Source organism: Cupressus sempervirens, chromosome 5 (genome assembly GCF_028749045.1).
Source record: "Cupressus sempervirens isolate cs-2001-9-10 chromosome 5, ASM2874904v1, whole genome shotgun sequence".
NCBI classification, from domain to species: Eukaryota; Viridiplantae; Streptophyta; class Pinopsida; order Cupressales; family Cupressaceae; genus Cupressus; species Cupressus sempervirens.
In genome coordinates this window covers 632,035,247-632,060,182 of record NC_143122.1, presented here as the reverse complement: position 1 = coordinate 632,060,182, position 24,936 = coordinate 632,035,247, and the positions used below count along the sequence as shown (strand labels likewise).

Here is a 24,936-nt window from a genome sequence, read left to right as displayed (position 1 = left end):
GCAAAGCTAGTAGCTAAGTGCGGGCTTTGGGAAACAAGAAGGTTACTTGGTGGCTTGCAAGCATGAGTTTAGATTCTTCTTAGAGTTCTCTATGAGATTGTGGATCTAAGCTAGCTAGTGGTTAGAATTATCTTTGTACTTGCTTGTGTATTTGGCGATATCCTAGAAGGCCTTACAACCAAACATGTGGAATGAAAATCTTCTAATTCTATTCTAAATATATATTTTATTCTTTATATTTCACTGTGTGGTTATTACTTGGGTCTAGGACATCTCCTTTGGGGATTCTCCTGCCTTGCACTACATCACTATCACATTAAGGTAGATCTTTACATTGCATTTATGCATTTTAACCTATAACAGTTTAGACATATTCTATATTCATGAGCACTAAATACATTATATTTATCACAATGACTATCCATGGAGGAAAATATCACCAAAATGAGGAGTTGGTGAAGGAAACTCCCTACATAGCCACCCATGCACAAATTACTAGATTTGTAGGTGCATAAAATACTGAAAATGAGATAATAAGTTCAAATTTTAATTGGGATTTTTTTTTGTGTCTATGTGCAGAGGGCGGGGGGTTGGTTATAGATTGAACCATTCGTTGTGTAACCTTCAAAAAGAAGTGTAATTTGATTTGTAGTTAAATAGAGGCCTCAAGATCAAGCAAAAAACCACTTATTGCCAATTTTTCGATTTTGATAGTTAAAAAATCAAATCCAGGCCTCCCTTTACACTATTTCAATACTAGGTGCATTCAAGTATATCCTAATCTCTTTCTACACCTATTCTTAGTCTGAGTATATTATTTGTTTTGTTTTATTTAGTCATTTGACATACTCATCCTATTCATCCTTTTCCAATTATACACAACAAAGGAATATAAACCCTAGAAACAAACATCTTTCAATAGCATCCCTTTTACTGGGTGAGGTTGATTTGATTAATACTGAGCTTTTTTAATATTATAATGTGTTATATATGAATTAGGGAAAAGTAAGATTTAAGGTGATCCCCTTTTTATACATCACATGCATATATAGGATACACTAATTGATGTATATGTAGAACCAATGTGAGATAACATAAGTTATGTTTGTAGTGAAACTCTACCAAACAAGGAAAGTGTAGTACAAGTCATGTGAAAATACACCCAAATAGTGCTTACCTAGGCAAGCCTATCTTATTCTAGGTACAAAGATGCAATAAACTAAATGCAAGAAAATTAATTTCACAACAATAGATAAGGTTTAGAATTTTTTTTTTTTTTTGAGAAGGTTGGTATTGTTAGACTCTACTAGGATAGAAATTGGTATTATAAATACAAGTCATATTTTCTCCACCATTGTCACTTTTGTGTGATAAATGATTTATATTAAGAAACCATATAAGGGGGACAACCCTTACATTACTAGAGATCAAGGTGTGTGGAGAAAAGTAGCTCATCAATGCAAGTGTTAGAAAATACCAAAATGGACCACTGTGATACCCAAACAACAAACTTAGTAGTTCTTCTTCAAGGAGTAGCTTGGATAACGAGGGCCCACACCTAGCCTCTTACAAAAAATGGCAAACAAAGGCCAATAACAACAAAGTAACATCATATTTTCAATGTCCCAATGTGCAAGGGAAAAGGAAGACCCCCCAATCCATGTTCATAAATACCACAAGGTATCCAACACTAACCAACAATAGAGACCACCTCCACAAAGAGAATCTACACCCCACTTTAGCATAGCCTCTTTTCACCTAAATTAAAAAGCAGCCTACCTTTATAATAGTAGAGAAGGAGAGAACCATAATAGAAAATCCAACCCAAATCTAAACACCACTAGAAAAAAAGAGACCATATAATGTTCCAAGCATCCTCCTTCATGAAGCACATCTCCATGTTTATATGAAACACAACTGCCTCGATTGAATCCATGCAAGAGGAACAATCAAACACAATGTGTAGCACACCATTAGTAGTCACACACCTTATCTCAATATTGATAAGAATAACACCCCCAAAAATAACCATAGGCCAAATAGAGCCCTTGAAAACTGTTAGCAATTAACTACCTACCAAAATCAATAAAGCCACTATCCATACACACTAAAAAGAAAAATCCAAATAAGAAAAGAAAAGATAGAATTAAAAGGATTAACAACTTCCATCATTTGATAACACAAAGTAAAGAAAACCTCACCAGGAAATTCCCATGAAGCTCCACCAAAAGTCAGAGCCACCTAGGAAATGACCCGTCATAATTTTTTTCACCAAAAAGTAAAGCATCCAAAATCAGTGGAAGGAGAAAAAACCCAACATATCATCATCAATAAATGGGAGTATGCCTCATCTATTGGCATCCACAAAATCTCTATAGCACAAGATCATGGAGGAGGCATCCATTGTACTTTGAATACCCATAATCCCTTTCTCTATTACCACATTTCCATCCATTTGTAAATCCCTACAACTCACATAGTTGAAGTCTAATAAAACATTGGAATCAACCATAAAGAAGAGAAATTAAACCACCATCCAAACTTCACTGACCCAATAGCCCAAAACAAAGGGGCTAAAAGCACCCACTTCCACAAAAAGCCAAAACCACTTCAAATGAGGGCATGAAAAACCCAAAATTTGCCATAGGGCCCCAACAACCCAAGCATCGTTCTCTTTAGGTTTCTAAAAAAGAAAAACCCCCTACAAATAGGAAGAGAAACCACCAAGAAAGGAGAGCAAGGGAAGGGCATCCCATCAAATGATGATAGTCGCTACCTATAGGAGAAGAGAGCATAGGAAGAGAATACCTCCTCCATAAACACAAACAACAACTCTACTTCTAGCTAGAGGGAAGCGAATGAGAAAAAATGAGTGGTAACTAAGGACAAAGTTTAAATAAATACCATTTACAACTTGGAATCCACCCTTAAAGCCAACATGAGAAGTTTAGAAGAAAGTGTAGATATGACAAGCTTCTACAAAAGTACCTAGAACACATTTGAACAGGGCATGGCCAAGAGGAGATGCTACATTGAATAAACCCAAACCCAAGTCGAATATACTGACCTCCAAAGCCAATGACTACCCATAAGAACTGCTCATTGTATCCCTTAGGTCACCATTCACCATGAAATAGTCCTAAAACAATAGGATAATGTCCAATTCCCCATGTAGGGGAGCGAACAAAGTGTTCATGGAAGGCAGTGAGCATACATAAGCACTATCCTTAGATACTTTGTAGAAAACAAGAAATTTGACAACTATAGAAAGGAAGAAAGCAAGAGGTCCCCCAACCACATTTGAATGTACAATACAAAAGAGACTCTCTCCAACTTTAAGGGGCAAATCTTGAGCAGGAGGAGCTAGAGCCCATCATAAGATTATCACAAGAGCCTAGAAATAAACACCCCACTCTCACAGACACCCAAACACTGAAACACCTCCCACATTCTATCAGTTCCACTTAGATCATCATCCTCATCCTAAATCCCCACATTTATAGAATTTGAAAAATCCCCTCACCTACTCAAATGCTCCATGTTTTGCAATTGGAGGCTCCTTGTTAGACTTAAAATTTCTTGAACCTTGATTGTAAGTTGTACATGTAAGAAGCACCACTACTTCACCAAGGATCAAGATAAAGAACTCTCCATTGAGAACCAGAGTAAAGAGAAACAAGCTTGAACCTTGGTTGTAGGCACTACAAGCAAGAAGTCCCACCATTTCACCAAAGGGTCAAGCCTTGTATTAATAAATGTTATTGTACACGATTCTATCCCATTTGACACAATAACGTCCTTTAACTATAGTGACAACAGTGACATTATTTATGGGCACAAGTTTCTTCTTTGCAACTTTACACTCCACAATCTTTGTTAAACTTATGATATCCATAGGAATGTTGGCATCATAAGAACTATTGATGCTCATTTTAAGGAGGATAGATATAATACCTCTCTAATATTGATCAAACCTAACAAATATTTAAATTGACCTTAGGAAAAATGTAGAATTTTAAGTGATTCATACATCTACATATAGATTCTCTCGTAAACATATAGTAATGATACTGATCATTATCTATTATTGTTTGGTACATTGTGTTTCCTCTTAACTTCTTCTTATATTTATATAAAATAATAATTTTATTTTATAACATTTAAATGTTAAAAAATCTAAAATAAAATAATAATTTTATTTTATAATAATATAAAAAAGAAAAAGAAGGATGAATAAGACTATCAACCTCCTTTTTTCATGACATTGATTGCTTTAGGGTTTCTCTTTTATTACCTGCACTCAATTTGTTTACATTTCTGTTTTAGGGTTTTAGCCCATAAAAGCCTCTTTCCTTTCCTTTTGGGCATCAAAAGACCCCAGAGTGACTCCTACTCACATTTTTTTTGGCAAAAGTGGACGAGCCACTGTGTATATATATATATATATATATATATATATATATATATATATATATATATATATATATATATATAGACTAGTTGAAGAGCTCAATTGGGAAAGAACCAGAAAGAAAACCTAGTATCGTCGCAATATGTACAAATGAAAATCATCGATATTTACAACATATTATATCGATGAGTAATTCAAGATTACAAAAAGTAGGAGTATTCCCACCGAAAATCGAAAATCTTTGATTTTTTACATTTTTAGAGCCAAGTCGAACAACAGGCATGGAGGACTCAAAGATCAGCAAACAATACCAACGTTTTAAAACATGCTTGATGTTGGAAAAGTTAGTAGACAAAAAATAAGGTAGCCTTTATACTAATATCTTCCATATCCTCGCAAGAAGTGCCCTCAACAAAAGTGGAAGGCATACTAGGTTGTAGAGAATAACCCCAACCAAAGTCCGAATATGGTAAAGGATTAACCCCCAGCCCGAACTCAAACCTTCAGTGATGATAGCAGATTTATCAATGGAAGAAGGTGCACTCCGAATTGTAGCAACCGGGGTAGATCGAGTACCTAGTTCACAAACAAATTGGTTTGGGGAGGCCGAAGGCTTCATCATGTGAGTAGAAAAGACATGTGTGTCAGATATTGGTAAGCCCAAAACATCAAGTAATGCAAACCCAATTTTCTTCACACGCTCAACCAACTAATGACCCAACACCCATGTCGTGACTTGCAAAGTCTGTGTTAGGAACCATGGGTTATGCTTTTCGAAGGACTTTTGCAATGCCTTGTATGTCGCCAAAACTTCATGTTTATGCATGAGTTGGGATATTGAAAATAATCCACCCACCAAGACACTTCCAACCTACAAATCATAGCTCTATATCGCCTGTTTCAACTTATTATCAGCCCAAAATTCCCCTTGAAAGCAATAATTTCCAGCCGCAAAGTTGATTAGAGTAGATCCATAGAGAAGAACTCCTCCCCAATAATGGTGTGAATCGTGCAACGAATAGAGTAAGGATGCACAATAAGCATGACATCCAGCGCCGCATCATCCAAGGAAGAAGAAAGTGTATCTTCTTCCATTGCCAGTTGAAGCTTAATTCTGAGATTTTTTGGGAGGATGTTTCAGTGACACTAGTAATAGAAATCACATTTCATACAAGCATCATATGGGGACGACATCTTGAAACCAAGTGAAATGGCAAGCAGACAAAGCAGGAAGACGAAAAGTCATAATTTCTATTTTTGAGTTGATTTAATTTAATGTGGAATTTTATTTAAAAAAAAATAAAATTAAAAAAGAGAATTGGAGGAGTGAAACGCTAATTGTGAAATGAGTTGAGATCACTGTACACGTCTACCAAATAATAATAATAATAATAAAACTGTCGCAAGGTTTATTAACTCAAAGGAAACAGTGGTTGTTGCTAAACACCAGAGACACTTTCATCTGTACACTCTGATGATAATATGCAGGAAGAAAACATGAAAAGAAAAATATGAAATGAACGGGCAAGGGTTTTTGTTCAGTAGAGCACCATAGAGTTCTGCTCTCAAGACCAGTTTGATTTTGTAAAATAGCTCCAAGCCTAAAATAAAATTAAAACTCTGCCCCAGCATTTATATTCGACGGTTTGGCCATTCATTATAACGAGAAGGTGAATTAAAAAGTTAGGGCTTGTCAACAATTGCGATGGATGAGTCACAGTCAATTGTCACGGTTAGTTGAGTTATTTTTCTGCTTTAAAACGGTTTTTTAAATGTTTAATCTACTAAAATTTACTCTGTCATAGTAGTAAGTAACCCTGAAATCTCCATTCGATATAGAAAAGTAGGGATATGACAGCGGAAACCTGTATTTTTATTCATACTAGAAATATTTCGCTTTTTGTTTGATCACAGTTAAGAGTAATTATAATTGGAACAGTTGAACGCATTGAAGATGCATTTCTTTAATGCGAGAAATGCCTTTTCTGGTGCATTAATTAAATTATTTGTCATTATTTGAAGCTGGACGTTAAAAATTGATACAGCGTTAATACTTATGGCATCTGTATATGTTTGTCGCTGGCAATTAATGTCCATCGAATTTCGATAGGCTGGCTTTGTAATTGGTAGATAAAGGGGCAGAAATTGAACATTCAAGTCTTCCTGTGACATTGTGAATAAGGCAGTAGTGTGTAGACATGGCTATTTAGTATTTTTTTCAGATGTAGTTTTTGAAATTATTTTATTTTAGTCACATTCACGAGACCAGAATGGTTATGGGACCACCGATTGCACCGATCTCTACAATTCTTAAGGATCCATGGAAATGTGGTGTCCTTTAGAAGGTTTCTTGCTGATTTAGATTACTACTTTTTCCAATCCATTTGATCTGTTTTCTTTGAAAATTTCTGATGTGGAGTCGATTTTTAATGTCCTTTCATATTTGGCTTGGATGTCCTTGAGCCTTGGGCATTTAGAGATCAACCGCACCTTTTTTTAAGTACCTCTGTGGTGCAAAAAAACATAAATTGTTTTTCATTTTTGTTTTGTTGTCATCCATCTACCTTTCTAACATTTGAGCCTATAGGAGCTAATCCTTATTTGAGCAATGAGGATCTTTTCTTTATATTGGCCCTTATATAAGCCTTTTAGAATGCTCACAAGCAAGTTTAAATGCTCTGATACAACTTTTCTATTTTCTAAGTGTTTTCTTCCTTGCAATTATTGCTATAGAGTATTAAATTTTCATCTAGATAGTTTATTATGCCTTTGTTGAGGTTTGACATTCATTTAGGCTATGTCCTGCCTATTCATCCTTTTGTGATTGTGATTCTGTCTAACAAATAAATTGTCACTTTTGAGTTGTGTGGAACAATGGACCCAAAAGAAGAGAGGAACTTCCTTGGAGGTCTTCCTGAATCATGATTCTGCTTAAAAGGCACCTTTCAACTAACCAAAGCCCTTTTGGAGTAGAAAGTTCTATCCCCTGTAGAAATGGACGCTTGTCCATAAGTTGGAAAAACACTTTCTGCTCCAAATGACGTTGTTGGTTTGCAAACTAAATATGTCATTCTTTATATTTCTATGTTCCACAAAGTTTTTGGGATTGGGAGTTTTAGGGGATGGGGGCATGTTTTTGGTATGGGTACGGCTCAAAGCCAAAATTTAGAGGATAGGGCGTCAAGGGATGGCTGTTAGAAAAATATGAGAGTTTATATATAGAGAGAGAATTCAAATATGCATTTCATAACATTGATAAACCATTCACCATAGACATTTTAGAAGCTCAATACAAAGCAAAATAACAAAATTCAAATACTTTCATTCTAAAATAATGGCACACATAAAGAGCAAAAATGCTCAAAGGCTCCAAATTTCATGCATGAAATGATGTAAAATATTGAAATGTAAACAATGGACATTATATTATAACTAAAATAATATAATACTAAACAGTAAACAATAACATAGATGTCCAACTCCATAATCAGCTGCCCATAATGATTTTAAAATGTAAATACTATAACTAAACTACTAAACAGTAAGCGTAGAAGATTGCAATAATTTATAACTGTCCATAATCAATAGATGGTTAGTCTAAGAGTCTAAATCAAGTAAATTTGATGCCATAACTATCTCTTTCAACCCTTGTTCACTCCTTGACTAGGTGCTCCTCCTCTTGCTGCTCTCTTCCTTTGTGAATATGAAAGTGAATTTCTTTTTCATTTTTTGGTTATTTTATGTTTAGATTAGGTTTTGGTATGACATGTGGTTTGTGTGTCTTTGGGGATCAGCCAGCCTTTTTTTCAAATTTTAATGTCTTATTTTTTAACATTTACAGTCCAAAAATCCCTGGGATTGATAGGGGATGGCTAGAATTCCCTGGGATTGATAGGGGATTTTTGGCCGTCCCGAAGACTTCTAGCCATACCCCAATACCCTGCTATTCTCAAAGCGCCGTTTCTGAAATGTCCCCATTTTTCAAAAAAGGAAATGAATTTGGGGACAGGAAATTCCCTTCCTCACGTCCCCGTACCGTTGCCGGGATAGGTGCAGGGTGTCCCCGTGGAGCATTGCTATTTTTTATGTTTTCCAATTCTCTATAATACCAAAAGCCTTTACTTGGGACATTTATTGGTTCTTACTTTTGCTACTGTCAGCTCCAAGGGATGACATAGCACCCAGATCCAGGATCAAGTTGATCTAGGTAAGTTGATGAATCTTGTAATTGCACCAAAGACGAGAGCCTACAAGACAAGACTGGATCCTATTTTCTATACTTTGAGCTTCACAATAGTGTCATTAACATTGATAAAACTCTTTGACAGAGAAAACTACAAAAGTAAAACTAGGTCCAATTGACATGGTGCAGAAGTCCATTTGTCACTAACTTAGACTGTTGGTTTGATACAAGATTGCAGCTACAGGCCCTACACGTGGATACTTGATACATTTACAGATTTATGAGGATAGTTTTCTATTATTTAGCAACTGTAGGCATGATCCTTTGAGTCTTTAGCATCCCTGTAAACAAATAAATTATATAAACTATTTTGTCTTCATACCAATCAGGCAAAGGGTTGAGAAATGGAGTACAGCTTAGATTGTCTCCTCGTGGGCTTTTAAGCACAAATCCACATTTTTAATCATAATGATGAAATACTGAAATATAGTCCACTGGAAGAATTCTAACTGATATAAACCACAAACAATAGAATCCTATTAGGAAGGGGTAAATAACACTAAATGGAGAGGGAGTTGAAAGAATAACACTAAATGGAAACGAAAAGAAAGGGACTGACATGGGAGAGAGAAAAAACAATATGGACGAGTGTTGATGTTATCTAACAAGGAAATTAAAAGAAAACAAAATCTAGGGGAAGAAGTCAACTAAGAAGGATACAAAGTGAATGGAAAGAAGTTTCAATGGATTTGAAAGTTGAGGAAAATGGATGGAGAGGGATGGGAGACTGCAAAAAGAAGGAAAATGATTAGAAGAAGAGTGAAGTAAAAATCAAGTATAGCCTAATTTGTCGAATTAGAAATCGGAACCAGGTATAGGTATGTGGGTACAGACCGCTGATACTGCAGAAATTTTTATAGGGGTTTGGGTATGTTTTTGGTATGTTCATACAAATATATGTATTTATGCATGCATGTATGCATATGTGTATCTGCATGTATATGTATGTATGTGTCTATACATGCAGCTTAAAATAGAATTAAGTTTAGAATATCATATACCTATACTTATGCTAAACAAAACCATTACAAATTTCAAACTTTGAAACATATCATTCTAATTTAAATTCAAGTTTCTATATCAAGAAGATCAAGCCAGAATCTCATGGTAGATAAGTTCCGAGTTTGCTAATCAGTAGTCTAGGTCTAAATTTTTCCTAAAAGATCAAACTAGAATCACTAAACATTTTAGCCTTTATTAACACAAATCCCAGATGTGTACCCACAGGAGATTCCTTTCAGAATCAGATTCAGGTATGTTTCGTACCCAGAAGTGCCTAAAAAAGTCTTAACGATTCAACAACCTAATAAATAAAGAATTACGTCACCTAGTGCAGAAACATTTAAAACAGTCATCTAACATCAAGAGATTCTTTTACATTTAATTTAAAGTTGACAAATGGGTGATGAACTCCGTAATTCTCATCCTCTTATACCAATCGACAACAGGTTTTGATGTCTTGTCCTGCATTTTATCACCACAAAATGTAGGTAATAGTACAAAACTTTTTCAACTTAGTTTCACATTTCTCTGAGATAGTTCATTATTTAATTGGCTAACATTGATCAATCAATCAACCCCAATTTGTATAATGAATCATTTTATTGAAGGCTTTTGTCAAGTCCTTTTCATTTTTCATTTTATTAAGCTTATGCTTGATTTTTGAAGTCTTAAAACATCCTATTTCACATTTTTGAGTTTGTGTTTGTTTGCTTTTGGTCTTTTGGTTTTGTTCAATCCCTTGCTTTCGGTTTTCCTTTCGATTTGGTATATCTTAGGGCTTAATCGGACTTGGCAGTCAAAATATATGGTCATTTAAGTGCCCAAAATGTGGACTCTCCAGATTCAATTGCATATTTAAAATATCATGTTATATTTTAATGTTGACATTCACTTTTTGGAAAATGTAACATAAAGTCACTTTATGTTATGTTTTTATGTTACCTTATCATTTAAATTTATCGCTTAAGTGACTATAGAGCACTTTATGTTATATTTTCATGTTGAGTTGCTTTTTAATCTTTCACTTAAGTGACTTCATTAACTATATCGTTTTATTTATTTTTGAGTTACTTCATGTTTAAACATCTAAGTTAAATATTTCTTTTTGAATAATATTTCCACATGATATATTAATTGTATAGTGTAAATGTCATTTTTGACCAAATTATGTGATATTTTCTCAAAAATTAATTAAACATGTGCTTAATTGATCACTTAAGTTGTGCGAAAACAACTTTCAACCCATTTCACATGTTTACATGTAATTGCCTTGAGAAAGTGTGATTTGCACTCGAAAGGCAATTTTAAAATAGATAAACAAGTAAAAGCCAAGTTTTTAAAACATGTAATGGACCTCCAAGAGTGCGATTTGCATGAAAATGGTCTTTTACATATTAAAGTGTTACATGTAAATGCATTTTGAGTCCATGATTTTGCCTTCTAAGGCCAAAATTGCTCAATGTAGATTACATGATGCATATTTTTAAAATATGTAATGGAGGACGGAGAGTGCGATTTGCATTCTTATTCATATTACATGTTTTTAAAATATGGGAGAGTGTGATCTACATTGTTTGTTATGTGTGCATTTTAAAACGTGTAATAGCACATAGAGAATGCAATTTCCCATCTTTCCCAAGAATGTATCCATTTTAAAACATGAAAAGGCTCCAATAGAGTGTGATTTGCCTCCTGACTCCATTTACATGCTTTTTAATATATGCAAAAGGGCTGAGTGAGTGCATTTTGGCCTTCTTGAGCTCCAAATACATGCATTTGAATATGCAAACTCTCCAATAGAGTGCGTTTGGGCATTTTGATGCATGTAAATGCTATTGGATGTTGAAGATTGTAGTTGCAATAAAGATCTTTATCTCTGGAAATATGGATGTTATTACCGTTATTGTTATCTTCAGTTGAAAAGGACACTTATGTTTAAATTGTAATATTAAATATAATGACATGTGCCATTCATAATGCATTGAGGCTTAGAAACTTTAAGAGTTGTAATTGTTAGTGTAATAAAGAGTCACATTTTGGGAAATTGGAGAGACCTTCGGTTGGAATGTGAAGGGTCTCTCATTAAGTTATATATATTGCATCTAGTGATAGGCATTGTACGCTTGAACCTTTATGATAGATAAAATGATATTTTTGTTGTATGGCTTGGTTTTTCCCAAGATATTTTTGGTGTTTATTGTTTCAATTTTGGCTTCTTTCTTATTGTTGTTTATCATCTTTGATTTCTGGGCTCTAAATTTAACATGGTATCAGAGCTAGAAAGATAACATCCTCTTTGAACTTTGATTCAACTAATAGAGCTATGGTTTGATGGGTTGGGATTGGTGTTAGCTTTGCCTGATCGTTATCATTAGTTACATGTTGGAGGAGAAGGAAGTAGCGGGCTTTTTAAAATACTTCCAATTCAATGTGAAGCATCTTGGAGTGACAAGATAATCCTCAAGCAAAGAAATTGGAAAAAACAATGCAAATAGGTGGGTTACTTCAATTCCCATGTAGAACAACCCAAAAGAGGATGATAAATTCATTAGATGTGCAAGCTCTAGCTATCTCGTTGTTCATCGATTTTAGTAATCATTGTTATTTTTAATTAATTTGGCTATTGGGGTCAGGATGGTAGTACTAGTACTGGTTCAATCAATAGCTTAATTGAGTGTTTATAGAATGATCAAGTACTAAGTGGGACAAGTGCTTCAGACATGTATTCATTCCCAGTTTGAGGTAGTTTGAAAGAAACTCCTTGACCCATGTGATGGGACCATCATGCTCTCTTTTCGGCATATAGTAACAATGGACTCTGGTTAGAAGGGTTGGTTGTATTTATGAATACTCTTATGAAAAGATAATGATTAAGGAGTATCATTTTTTTATCAAAGGAAGAAGTAGGGTTATATCAATTCACGAGATTAATATTATTCCTATATCATGCAACTTTCAATAAGTGGTTTTTCGTTGTCTTTGAGAAAGGCAAATTTGATATTGTTTGTAACCGATGTCTCCTCTGTTTATGATTGTGCTTCCATCATTTATTCACTTTGACACGTTGGCTCTATCTTTTTGTTAGTTTTGAGACTCCACATGTTATGTGCATATATGTGGCATCCGTGTTTGCTTTTATTTTATTTTTATGTCTTGACAACGTTGATGTGTCCATTGATATCTTGTGTAATGACATAGCATTTATGTTCCTTATTCGTTGATAAAGAAATGTTCCTCTCAGCGTGCCTACTTTGGTACCCATTTCATTAGAGGAGGCTTTTCTGTGGAGCTTTGAGCTTTTTTGTTGTTTTGGTCATCATGCGGATTATGATCATAAATTTTATGTCTTGGCAAAGCCATTGAAAACAACTTTCAGTCTAGATTCCACCATCATAACAGGTCATTTCATCTCTGAGGTTTTTATTTGGCCATTGAGAAATGGTTTCTGCTCTCATCATACCCTCTTTGCGTGCTTCATCCATAATTGGCACCACAAGGTTCCGAGTTCAAACTTCCACCTATGTATTATTGCAAATCTGGTGAGAACTCAGTTAGAGTTTCTATAGAATAAAAGTATTGAAATTGCGGAAGGGAGTTCAATTTTCTATCAATAATCATCATCAATATTTGTTCAGATAAGTCTTGTTGTTTAAAGCATTTTAATCATTTTTGCATACTAAGATTTTGATGAGTATTTATCTTGATTTTTTTTGGAAATAATATATTTGAGAGGTTTGTGAAGTTGTAGGAACATGTCAGCGTACTAATATGATATGATTGATTGAAGATTTTGAAGGTTGAAAAATATGGCATCTTGGTCATGGGCAGTGGTGCTTGTAGTAGGATCAGTGATATACGGGATTGTGGAAGAATTTTCTCACAGGAGATACTTGCCATCCTTTTCTATGATCATTATGATGCTCTTGACCTCTCATTGGACTTCTTTTTGTTCTTCTATTGATCTCTTCATGAGATGTAGAGGGGGCAAAGTATCGTTATTTTATTTTTCCTAACTATTTAGCAAAGGTTCAGAATTATTTTAACCAATGGAGTTTGAGCATTGACATAGGAATCTGATTTTGATATCATGGACATCTACGATGTCAATTTGGTAGATTCTTATTATCTTATGAGAGGTGAATGTCTTTGCCAAATTTTACAGAAACTATTGTCTACAAGAAATCATATGGAATCAAAAGATAAGTTTTCATATTGACTATGAACTAATATATATAATGGGTTATTTTTAGATTTATCTCTCTTGGTTGCAAGATGCAACAAGATAAGGATTATAGCTCTAGAGGGAGATGTTGAACTATAGAGGGAGATTTTAGCTTCAGAGAGAGGCTTCATAATTAAGAGGGAATGTTTATGGAATCCCCTTCATTCTCATATATGATTGTGATGCTTATTGTATTTGTAAAATTTGAAACTTAAATGGAACTAAGTCTTGCTTTTATTATGCCTATTTCTATTCTTGTTTGAATAAATGATATTGTAAGATCAGCTATGATAACTCTTTCACTATGCGATAGTGAACATGTTGAGAGAGTCCGTGATGTCATCACGTTGAGAGATTCCATGATGTCATCACGTTGAGAGATTCCGTGATGGGAGTTGAATGTCATGTTGAGAGATTTCGTGCCAGTTCACGTTGAGAGAGTTCGTGATTAAAGGCTTAGCTGCGAGTCTTACAAATCTGTCATGTTGAGTGATTCCATGATTATGAGCAATTGTTATAGGTTTTCATGTGAGTGATTCCATGAATTTTATAGGATCTATGTGATGAGATTTTATCATTGACATTTTGGTTGCAGTCTTGTGTGATTGTTCAACTAAAGATCAATCTTTGACTAAGAGTGAGTGTTGAAGATTGTAGTTGCGATAGAGAACTTTATCTCTGGAAAAATGGATGTTATTATGGTTATTGTTATCTTCAGCTAAAAAGGACACTTATGTTTAAATTGTAATATTAAATGTAATGACGTGTCATTCGACATGCATTGAGGCTAGAAACTTGAAGAGTTGTAATTGTTAGTGTAAAAAAGAGTCACGTTTTGGGAAATTGGAGAGACCTTTGGTTGGAATGTGAAGAGTCTCTCCTTAAGTTATATATACTGCACCTAGTGATAAGCATTGTACACTTGAACCTTTATGATCAATAAAATGATATTTTTGTTGTGTAGCTGGATTTTTCCCTTCATTCTAGAGGGGATTTCGCAGTATATTTTTGGTATTATTGTTTCACTTTTGGCTCCTTTCTTATTGTTGTTTATCATCTTTAAACCTAGGATATTTTTGGTGTTTATTGTTTTAGTTTTGGCTCCTTTCTTATTGTTGTTTATCATCTTTGATTTTTGGGCTCTAGATTTAACATTGGAGACCACGATTTTGCGTTTCCAAGCCAAAAATGACTCAAATACATGCATTTTTAGGGCACGTTTTTGCTAAAAATGCCCAAAATATTGGGTTTTCATCTACGTTTTTGCATTTTGGAGCCAATTTTTTGCATCTAGATCCATGCTATATCATTTAGAGAAGACGTTTTTGCATTCACAAGTCAAAAATGACCAATATATATGCATTTTAGGCACATTTTTGCTAAAAACGCCCAGAAAATGGCATTTCTAGCTCATGCGTTTGGATCTAGAAGGCACATTTTTGAATTTTAATGCATACTAGTGCATTTGAAATCCATGTTTTTGACCTTTAATGACCCATACACATTCATCTAGAGGGGAGGTTTTTACCCAAAAACGTCCCATATACACGAATTTCTCAAAAACATTTTACACTTTGAGGTTCTAAGAATCATGTATTTGGCATTTGCATACAAAAATGCCTCATGCATTGATCATTCAAAGCCATCATTTGCAAGCATTGAAAAGGTCATGTGGTTGTTTGGAAATTCAAATTTGGAGGAAAGTCAATTATTCAAACCTATCAATCTTCCATATTTGGCTCTTTGATCTCCAAGTATGTAGAGGTTTTCAAACCTTTGCTATCATTGTACACTTGTTGAAAAATATGCTATGTATTTCGCAAATTTCTTTTAAATAAGATGAAAACTTCTATTTTCAAATGCTTGGAATTTCCTTAAATTCCAATTTTGAAATTGCATATAGGAGAGCAACTTGATATTTGTCATGTTTGAGTAAAAAACCAAAGATATGTTTTTTTTGTGCATATTTTTGCTGCTTGTTTGCTTGCTTGTTTGATTTCCTTTTTTGGAAGAAAATTGAGGATTCTTTCCCAAGAATGCAAGAGCATTTTACACCTTTTCAGGCAAGCGCATCACATCTTTTCATATTTCACCAACACATGTCAAAGCATATTGCATCCATTTCCCAATATATGCAATTACATTCCAGGAGCATTTACATGTAATTCGATTCTTCATCCGCATTTACATGCAATTAGCTCCATGCCCACTTACATGTAATTCCATCCTTCGAACCTAAACTTACATGTAATTCCATCCTTCGAACCTAATTACATGCTTTCATCAAACACAATTACATGTAAATCACTTTACATGTAATTACATCTAGAGAACCTGATTTTGGTAAAAGGTCACACTTTTAGACATCAAAGTTGCCATTTGCACACATCCGTATGCATCCCAACTTGCATTCTTGGCCATACCCACAAAAACCCATCTTTGCCCACATGCAATTCACCCTTGAAAGTCCAATTTTGGCCCATTTCACCCAAATACATATTCTTTCTGGTTCATTTCCAGCCATCATATGTGTTTCATAAGTATCTAGTCCATACTTTGAACACTCATCCTTCATGGATCCGTCATTGTAACTCAAATCCCAAAGTTTTAATGGATCCAATCTCTTTGGAAAATGTTTTCATCTTCATGTTGCGGCACACTTTTCAAGATATGCCAGAAACTTCTTCCAAGAATAGTGACATCTCGTCAAAAAGACATGCTTCAAATCCAAGGAAGCAATGATTCGTTTGGTCCCCACTTTCCTAGTGGCTGCTCTAGAACCTGAGTTCTTGTGGGAATGGGCCAAGCACTTTGCTTCAAAATAAATAACATAGTTAAAGGTGCTAATGGAAAGTTGTTTCGAGTTTACATCCGAACACCATTGAGAAGGTTTTCAAAGTGTCAGACTCTAGAATGTGCTAGTCTACAAATAAGAATTCACGACAACTAGAACAAGAAACTCATCAAAGAGAATGTAGTGGTGCAGAATACAGGGATCCCCGATCCTGCGATCATCACGAAGTACAAGGCTTTTGTTGATAGTTTACAGAATTGATTCTTTCAAAACCAACAAGTTAAACATTTTCTTCAAATGCATGTAATGCAATCGCATATAATCCGATTATCAGACATGTAATCCAATAATTCTTCTTTCCTAGTTAGACTGGGTCAAAGTTGGTTGAGTTGCTCCCACTTTTTCCTCCTTTTGCTCACTTCTTTTTCCTATATAAGGAGTGGCCCCCTCATTGTAAAAATCATCTTTTGTTGTATGCAAGAAAGCTCTGCCAAACTTGTGCAAGCATAACTTTGATTGTGTAGTACCAATTTGGGACAAAAGTGAATAAAAGAAGCAATTGGATTCAAAGCTTTGATTGAAGACAATTGTGATAGAGCAAATTAGAAGCTTTGACTGTAATTTGTGCCTATTGCCTTTGATTCATGTTATTATTGTGTGTTCAATAATAGAGCATAGTGAGTTAAGTAATAGTCGGATTCGAAGCTTTGACTAGAAGTGATTGTGGTAATACATAGACTAGGAGCTTTGACTGTACCTTGTATTATCTTCTTAATCCACAAAATGTTAGAATTCTTTACTCTAGAAGTCTTTGAGCCCCAATGGTAAAGGTGATTCTTATAGACTAGATTAAAACTGGACTTAGAGCGAAATTGGTACTCTTTCAACTAGCCTTTGAGTTAGTGTTGGTTTATTGGTATCACTATTTCCAGCTTTAGATAGAAGTCTAGTTAAAGATTACATCTTGCTTGTTACTTGCTCTGCGGGTAAGTGGTTTCTTTCTTGAAAGTTAAGAGGAAAGAATATTGGTAACACCCTTTCAAAATCTCTTAACTTCTTGCTTACCTTGTGTTGATCCAAGGAACGGTGGGAAGTGGGAGCCTTCCCTTTAAGGTAGGAGAGACTATGTCTCATACGCTTTGGCTGGTTATCCTATTTTGCCATTGGATTTTCACAAAATTGTCGGTTGCAAAATTTCCTCCCAACATGATGCTAAGCAAACTTCCTTCCAACTCCAAGGTTGATTTGTGATAGTTTGATTTTGGCATCCTCTCCTACTTCAAGTTTCAACACCTAGCATAGATTTAGTTCTTGACTAGAGAGGATAACCATGTAACAATTGCCCTTGGGTTGCCACTGTCATGTTCCCTTCTTGCAATAGGATTTCATAATAAACAACAATAATTTTAAAAAAAAAATTTTAAAGAATAAAATTAAAAAAAAATTAAAATTTAGCTAATAAATTAAATGAAGGGTGAAAAGACATGAATTGAAATGCCGTGTCTTCCTCAAACATGAGATATAAAAGGGAGAAAGCGAACTTCATTTGAGGGTTAAAAAATGAAGTAAGAAAGAATGGAACATAGGAATCTAGGAATGATTAATAAAAGAATGAAAAGTAAATGAGGAAGTTACTGTTTCAAAGGCCAGTTATTTTGAAGGGTTGTATACTTCCGAAGGGTGCTAATTGTGAAAATTTGTGCTCTTGCCATAGACAAACATGAAGATATGTGACCTTTCCCTTACACTGGAAGATCTGAAGGGAAGAAGGTTTCACTTGAGGAGGAGAAAGAGGGAGATATAATTGATAGAGCAATAGATTTGTTTGAGAGGAGAAAGATTATTAAATAAGATCTTTGTGAATACTTCTAGCAGATCTAAGAGAAAATATAATCAGATTTTCAAGTAGAGCAAAGAACAGACATAAGGCAGAAGTAGAACGATCCTTCAAGGTGATTAAGGGCAGATCATCAAGGCGGATCCTAAAGGTTGCCTAGAAAAAAGAAGAACAACTCCACTCTAGCGGTTCAAGTATGAAAAGAAAGTGTTTGTGATGAATAATAGTTATGAAGAGGTATCACTAACAAAGGACAAAATCCCTTATGGATGGGTAGTTACCTCCAAAGATCACATCTCTTGAGGGAACTAGAGGATAATAAACTAAAATAGGAAAAGTCAGCAAGGATTCGAAGAGGGAATAAGCATGTGACTGAGCAAGAGATCGGCATTCTTATTATTTAGTGAGCAGTGTTCAAGGCATTGGTATGATGTATAGAGCATTCTGACCTTGCTGATTGATTATCTTGTCTCTCATTGGATAAGAAGCAGAAATATTTGCATAATTTGTAATGATGAAAGATTCCCTTAAGACCTACAACCATTAAGGCGTCCCATTATGGAGGGGGGACATGATAAATGCAAGGAATGCAAGTAGCAAGGTCAATTCGAGTAGTGGTGACCCAAGAGGGGCTGGAAGGCCAAATGGAGGGTGTCATTTTATGCTCTTGGGCTTGATGGACATCCTTAAGGTGCCTTCCATTGTACTCCGTAATGGGGATGGATTGTTGGGAAAGGCTTTAAGGGAATTCCTCATGCACATTATTGTGAAATACATGTAAGGAATGCAAGTAGCACCTAAGTTCCATTTTAGTAGTGGTAAGCACTATTGTGGGAGGGTGAATGATAGGTGTCATTCCATGCTTTGGACTTGATGGAAAGGAATAGGCTCAAGGCTCCGTATACATCTTTTCAAGGAAATCCATCAATGAAATTAGTTATATCATATGCTATAGTTAATGTTCCTAACCTTAGTAGGAAAGACACATTTTTTGGATTATGTTTAAATCATTACCTAACATAATTGTAGGGTCTCAACTAGGATATATCTTATCCGACAATTGGTAAATGATGTTGCTAACTCTATTCTATTTCCTTCTTTACATTGGAAATGTAATTATAGAGAAAAAACTAGGGTATTGAACAAGGACATTACAAATGATATCAGAGCTTTGATCTTACCATCCTCAAGGTGAAAGATGAATTGATGAATGCATTCGAGTCAATAAGAAGGTTCTAACAATCCCCAATGGATATTTGCCCGATTTTATCTTAGGGTTCTAAGAAGGTTCTAATAAGATGAATTAATGAAATATCCCCAATGGATATTTGCTGGATTTTATCTCAAGATAATTTTCAGAACATAAACATATGAAGATGCATTATAAACCAACAATATAAACCAGTAGATTCTTATAAAATACCGTAGAATATATTATTGCATTATATATTAGCAATACAATAACTAGCATTCAAAAATTCAATCTTAAACTCAATTTTTACAGTCAGATTGGAATACTAAGAAAAGAACTTTTAAGTACATGCGAGACACTTGATGTGACATCTCCACGGACAATGGGCTGGCATCCATTGTCTACTGGTACGAGGGTTTACGTCCTCAAGCTAGATGAAAGCTGAAGCTTTCCAAATAACTCTCTCAAGAGAGAAACTAAAATCTGAATCATAAACCAAGCATGAAAAAATGAGCTTCTCCTTCATCTTTTAAAGACTCAACCTGCGACTCTTCGACTTTTGTATTCTTGTCCCTGTCCCCAATGCCCCTCATCTCTTATTCTCTCTCCTTTAATTAAAATTGACTTAATAATTCTCTATTACATCCTCAAAGGTCATATATTGGATTGGTCTATCAATTTCTAATGTCCTAGAAAAAGGGGACATTACAATCCTTTCCCTCTTGAGAATTGTTTACCCTCAAACAATTGCAAGCATGCGACCATGATACTTGGGTCCCATATCAACATCCTGAATAATGCTTTGACAACCCACTGTGCCACTATGATATGAATGAAGGACTGAGAACTGCAAAGCCATTCATCTTCTTCCCCTGATAACGATACATCAAGCATGCTAATGTCAATATCCCAAACCATCCTATGTGCATGTTCAACTTGACGTGTGCTACCATCATATACAAGATGATCTTCAATCCTACTGAGAATGTCACTCCAATTGGGATCACAAGCACCACTATGGTCAAATAATTGTGGGAACTCAACTATGTACCAACCAACTCCTGGAAACATTATGAACCATGGGAATGTTCCTCATAGATCCCACAAACAAAAGGGCCATCCAACTTCCCAACTATCTGTAATATCTTGCTGCTTTGTGCCTATAATAAGTGGGGTATCCCAGTTTCACAACTGCTAGAACGCTGATCCTCTCACTATATGCAGTCTAACTATATTGCTCGCTACATCTCTATCCAAGGCTGATTTGTAATCAACATTATGTCCCTCTGTCAAGGCAACAACCTCTTGATTGCAACAAATATCAATCCGAAACTCTTGACCAAAGTCAATGAGTGTGCCATCATTAGACTCGAATAGCAGATTCTCCATTATTCAATCATCATCTACTTCAAACAAAGGGTTGTCCACAAGCTAAAAGTGATATGAAATTTTGGTACTTGGTCTTTTGGGGCAACTATCCAAGTCATATGTCTATTGATTGCTATCAAGTTCATTAATTACTTCTTGGAAAAACTTCTGCCTGTAATGTTTCCGTTATAAAATAAATCTTTTATCAAACTATTGTAATGGGCTGATTGATTTAATGTATCTCGGACCCATTTTTATTTTGTTTCCGTAGTTTGTGTTGCCGTCAGCTATCTTTGTACACCTTCGAAAAGTTTTCCCTGACGGGTATTTAAGCACGGCTTATAGGTAGTCATTAGATATGCAATTTGGATTATTTTCTCTGTATTGCGAATTCTTGTTAGGATTCTCTGTTGTTCGCCATTTCGGAAGTGAAAGATCTTCCCTAATTGGTCATCTCGGTTTCGGTGGGAATCAACCCTCATCTTATTTCGTCGCCTGTAATACTTCGCTCGAATTTGGCAAATCGGAGCATCATCATATTGTGAGTATCCATTATGTTGGTTTGATCTACTCCTTTGTCTTGTGTATTTCCATTTGTTGATTATCTGCATTAAATCTTGCTATTGGTTCACACTATCTGTTAGTCTGCAAAAACTCTTTGTGCATCACCCTACGAACTCCGATTGTCCACCTCCAGTCACTACCGTACATTGTACGACCTCCCATTCTTACCCTCCATTTCATCATTCCTTCACCGTACTATCTTCGTAAGACCACCGTACGACCACCTAGTTTGATTGTACGACCTTCTGCACTTCCCACGGTTAGTTTGAAGTATGACCATTCCATCCGTTCGACATTAACCTCCTGTCACCGTACAACTAGTTGATGTACGACCACCATACTGTACGAATTGTTTGACTATTGCCCATCCCGTACATTCAAGTCACCGTACGACCAGCTATTATTACCTTGTCACCGTATGACCACAGATACCACTTGCTTCAAACACCATACGGACAACCCCTTCTCTTGTGCACAGTACGATAAATGGGTTAGATTGCTAGATCAATCTTAGATTTGTATGCTATCACATCGATCCCTAGGAAGAGAAACAGCGAACGAAACATTACACTGCCTCTCTTTACTATCATGCTCTCGAAAATGATTTGTGATCCTAACTTGATTTTTTGCTTCTTGAAGAGCAATCTGTGTATCATCCAATGCCTCATGAGCATACTTAAGCTCCCTGTTGAGCTCCATAATCTCATTCTTTCCTTTACTCAACTGATCAACATATATTCCGGCAACTTTTATAATATAATCCCTGTTAGAAAGCAAACATAAATAATTTAATTTCATAGATTCAAGGGCTGTTTTGACTACCTGCAAATCAACAACAAGCAAATCTCCTATCACTCCCTTTTGAGCCTTCCTATGGAGATCCTCAACCATCTTGTGAGTGCTGTCATAACATACAAAAAATGCCACAACCATGTCTTTACTAACCTTTAGCTAGTTCTTTGAGGCATGCATCTCATTATTGTCATGTTGATACAACTCATCGTCTTGTAGTGTCATCTTGGACTGTTCATTGAAGTTAATATCACGCGCATTGAAGTTAATATCACGCGTATAAAAAATTTATGGTTCATCACCCCTCTCAAAAACATAATCACAGGTCTCCATTCCCTTGTTCCTTTGATTTGCATTCAAAGGAAAAAGTGTGTCTATGTTTTCATTTTTACATAATGGCTCATTATACAAAGACTCCAACATGCTATTACTTTGAGTACAACTAGCCTCATTGACATGTTTGTCAAAGCTAACCTCCAAATCACCAACATAGAAACTTGTATGTTCCTTATCCACAACTGAAATCATCTTATCTACATTTTTCCTTGTGCTGGTCTGAATTTCTTTAGCCTCCTCTTTGTTATTACGATTCCTACAAACATGATCAGGTGTACTAGTGCCCTCACATGTCAAGCTAATTTATTCCTCCCTCATAGGGATTCCTTTAACTTGTAAACCCTTAAAGTTCTTCACTATCAACTGCAAAACTTTCTTCAACACCACATCCTTGTAGGCTGTTGTAGGAGATATTATTCGCATAATCTCATTGAGACAAGAAGCAACCACAAGGCTAACCCGTTTATTTGGATGCTCCATAAACCTGGGTTGGACCAAGGTCACCATTGAAGGTTGTAAAGCCCAATTTAAGAGCTTGCTAATATTTGCATATATAAAGCATTTGAAGGGCATTTTTCTCCAAATACATGCTAGGCGTCACATGCAATGGCAGCCCAAGAGTGTGATTTGCACTAAAAACCACAAAAACGTGCATATTTAAAACATGTGTTTGCATAGGGTGTGATTTTGGCTTTGAGTCCATGCAAATGCTTCCCAAGTCCACATTTTTCCTCTTGGACTTAAAAAACGTTTGAGACATGTGCATCACTAGGGCACGATTTGCATAAAAAACTCCCAAATATATGCGATAATATAAAAATGTTTGCGTTCAAATGGCTTTGAAGACCACAATTTGCTTTTTGAAGGTAAAAATGCCCATGTCATAGAGCCTTCTAAATCCGATTTGCTTCAAACATTTGTGGAGAAAGAAAGTTGTAATAACATCTTGCTCATGCATGCACATGCGTTTGCCCTTAGTGATCACTATTTGCCTTAAAATTTTGAATTTTTCTAAGGTTTTTGTTTTTTACATGCAAATGCACTTGGAGAGCCTGGTCTTCGAATATAAGGACTCAACTTTATTTGCATTTTTTACTTGTTTTGCTAAAATACTGCACTCTTTGGCTCACTTTTGTCCATTTGTTCAAAATTACTTCAAATGCAGCCCTGATTTTTTGCATTTAGTCTTTAAATAAGTTTGAAATCTTCTTCTTGTTGCAAATGCAAAAGTCTTCAACTCTGAAAACGAAATTGCATGTAAAGAGAGATTTTTAAGGTTTGTCAAGTTTGAGTCAAAAGCAAGAAGTAAATTTTTGTTTTGTTTTCAGTTTTTTTTTTCTTGTTTGTTGCTTGTTTTGATTGGCTTTTGGAAAAAGTTGAGGATTTCCACCCAAGAATGCTAGTGTATATACATGCTTTCATCTTCCATGCCGATCCATTTTCCAAAACTCCATCCTATAACACATGCAGTTGCATCCTCCAAACCAAATTACATATTTATCTCAAGTAAAAATGATGCATTTTATCTACATGTAATTACCTCTAGTGAATCCAATTTTGGTAAAAGGTCACACTTTTAAATACTAAAGTTATCATTTTGCACATCCATATGCATTCAACTTGCATTCTTGGACATTTAGAGAAAGGCCCCATCTTTGTCTACATGCAATCCATCATTCTAAGTCTGAATTTGACCCTTTTTGTCCAAATACATGCTGTTCGATTCATTTTTAGCCATCACATGTGTTCCATAAGTATCTAATCAACACTTTGAACACCTATTCTTCATAGATCCGCCATTGCAAACAAAAATCCAACACCTTCATGGATCCAATCCCTTCAAACGATGTATATACTCTTTGGAATTTTCATGTTGCAGTGCAAGATATATTCACTCCACCAAAAGCCAAGGGAAGATGTAATATCAATATGATAAGGAGCTAGCTCATGCAATCCGATCACTTGTTTCATCTACCCTTGATCAAACCTTAGATACAAAGATTGGGCATGTTGACATGACCAATTTCTTGCAGAGGCTCAAAACTCTTGCTAACAAAGATATGCAGTGTATAAAGAGGAGTAACATTCATCTGGTATCCACCTCCCTATGGCTGCCCTTGAACTCGAGTTCATCTGGGAATGTGTGTGTCATTTTAGCCTTAAGTCAAAGACAAT

At 35.3% G+C, this 24,936-nt stretch overlaps 1 protein-coding gene across 6 annotated transcripts in view; it reads left to right on the top strand.

Moving 5' to 3' along the window:
- Positions 1 to 5,815: 5,815 nt before the first annotated feature.
- The window catches only part of LOC149557486 (uncharacterized), a 292,999-nt gene continuing 273,878 nt past the window's right edge, over positions 5,816 to 24,936 (top strand). For 3 of the 6 annotated variants that reach the window (XR_016364886.1, XM_089832139.1, XM_089832143.1), the window contains exon 1: positions 5,836 to 6,143. Coding sequence is in view for 5 of the 6 variants with exons in the window: in XM_089832139.1 (XP_089688265.1) it covers positions 6,117 to 6,143 (27 nt within the window). In the remaining variant the exon portion in view is untranslated. Of the gene's footprint in view, positions 6,144 to 24,936 lie in introns of all 6 variants that reach the window. The other 3 variants (XM_089832140.1, XM_089832142.1, XM_089832141.1) reach the window with 3 other exon arrangements.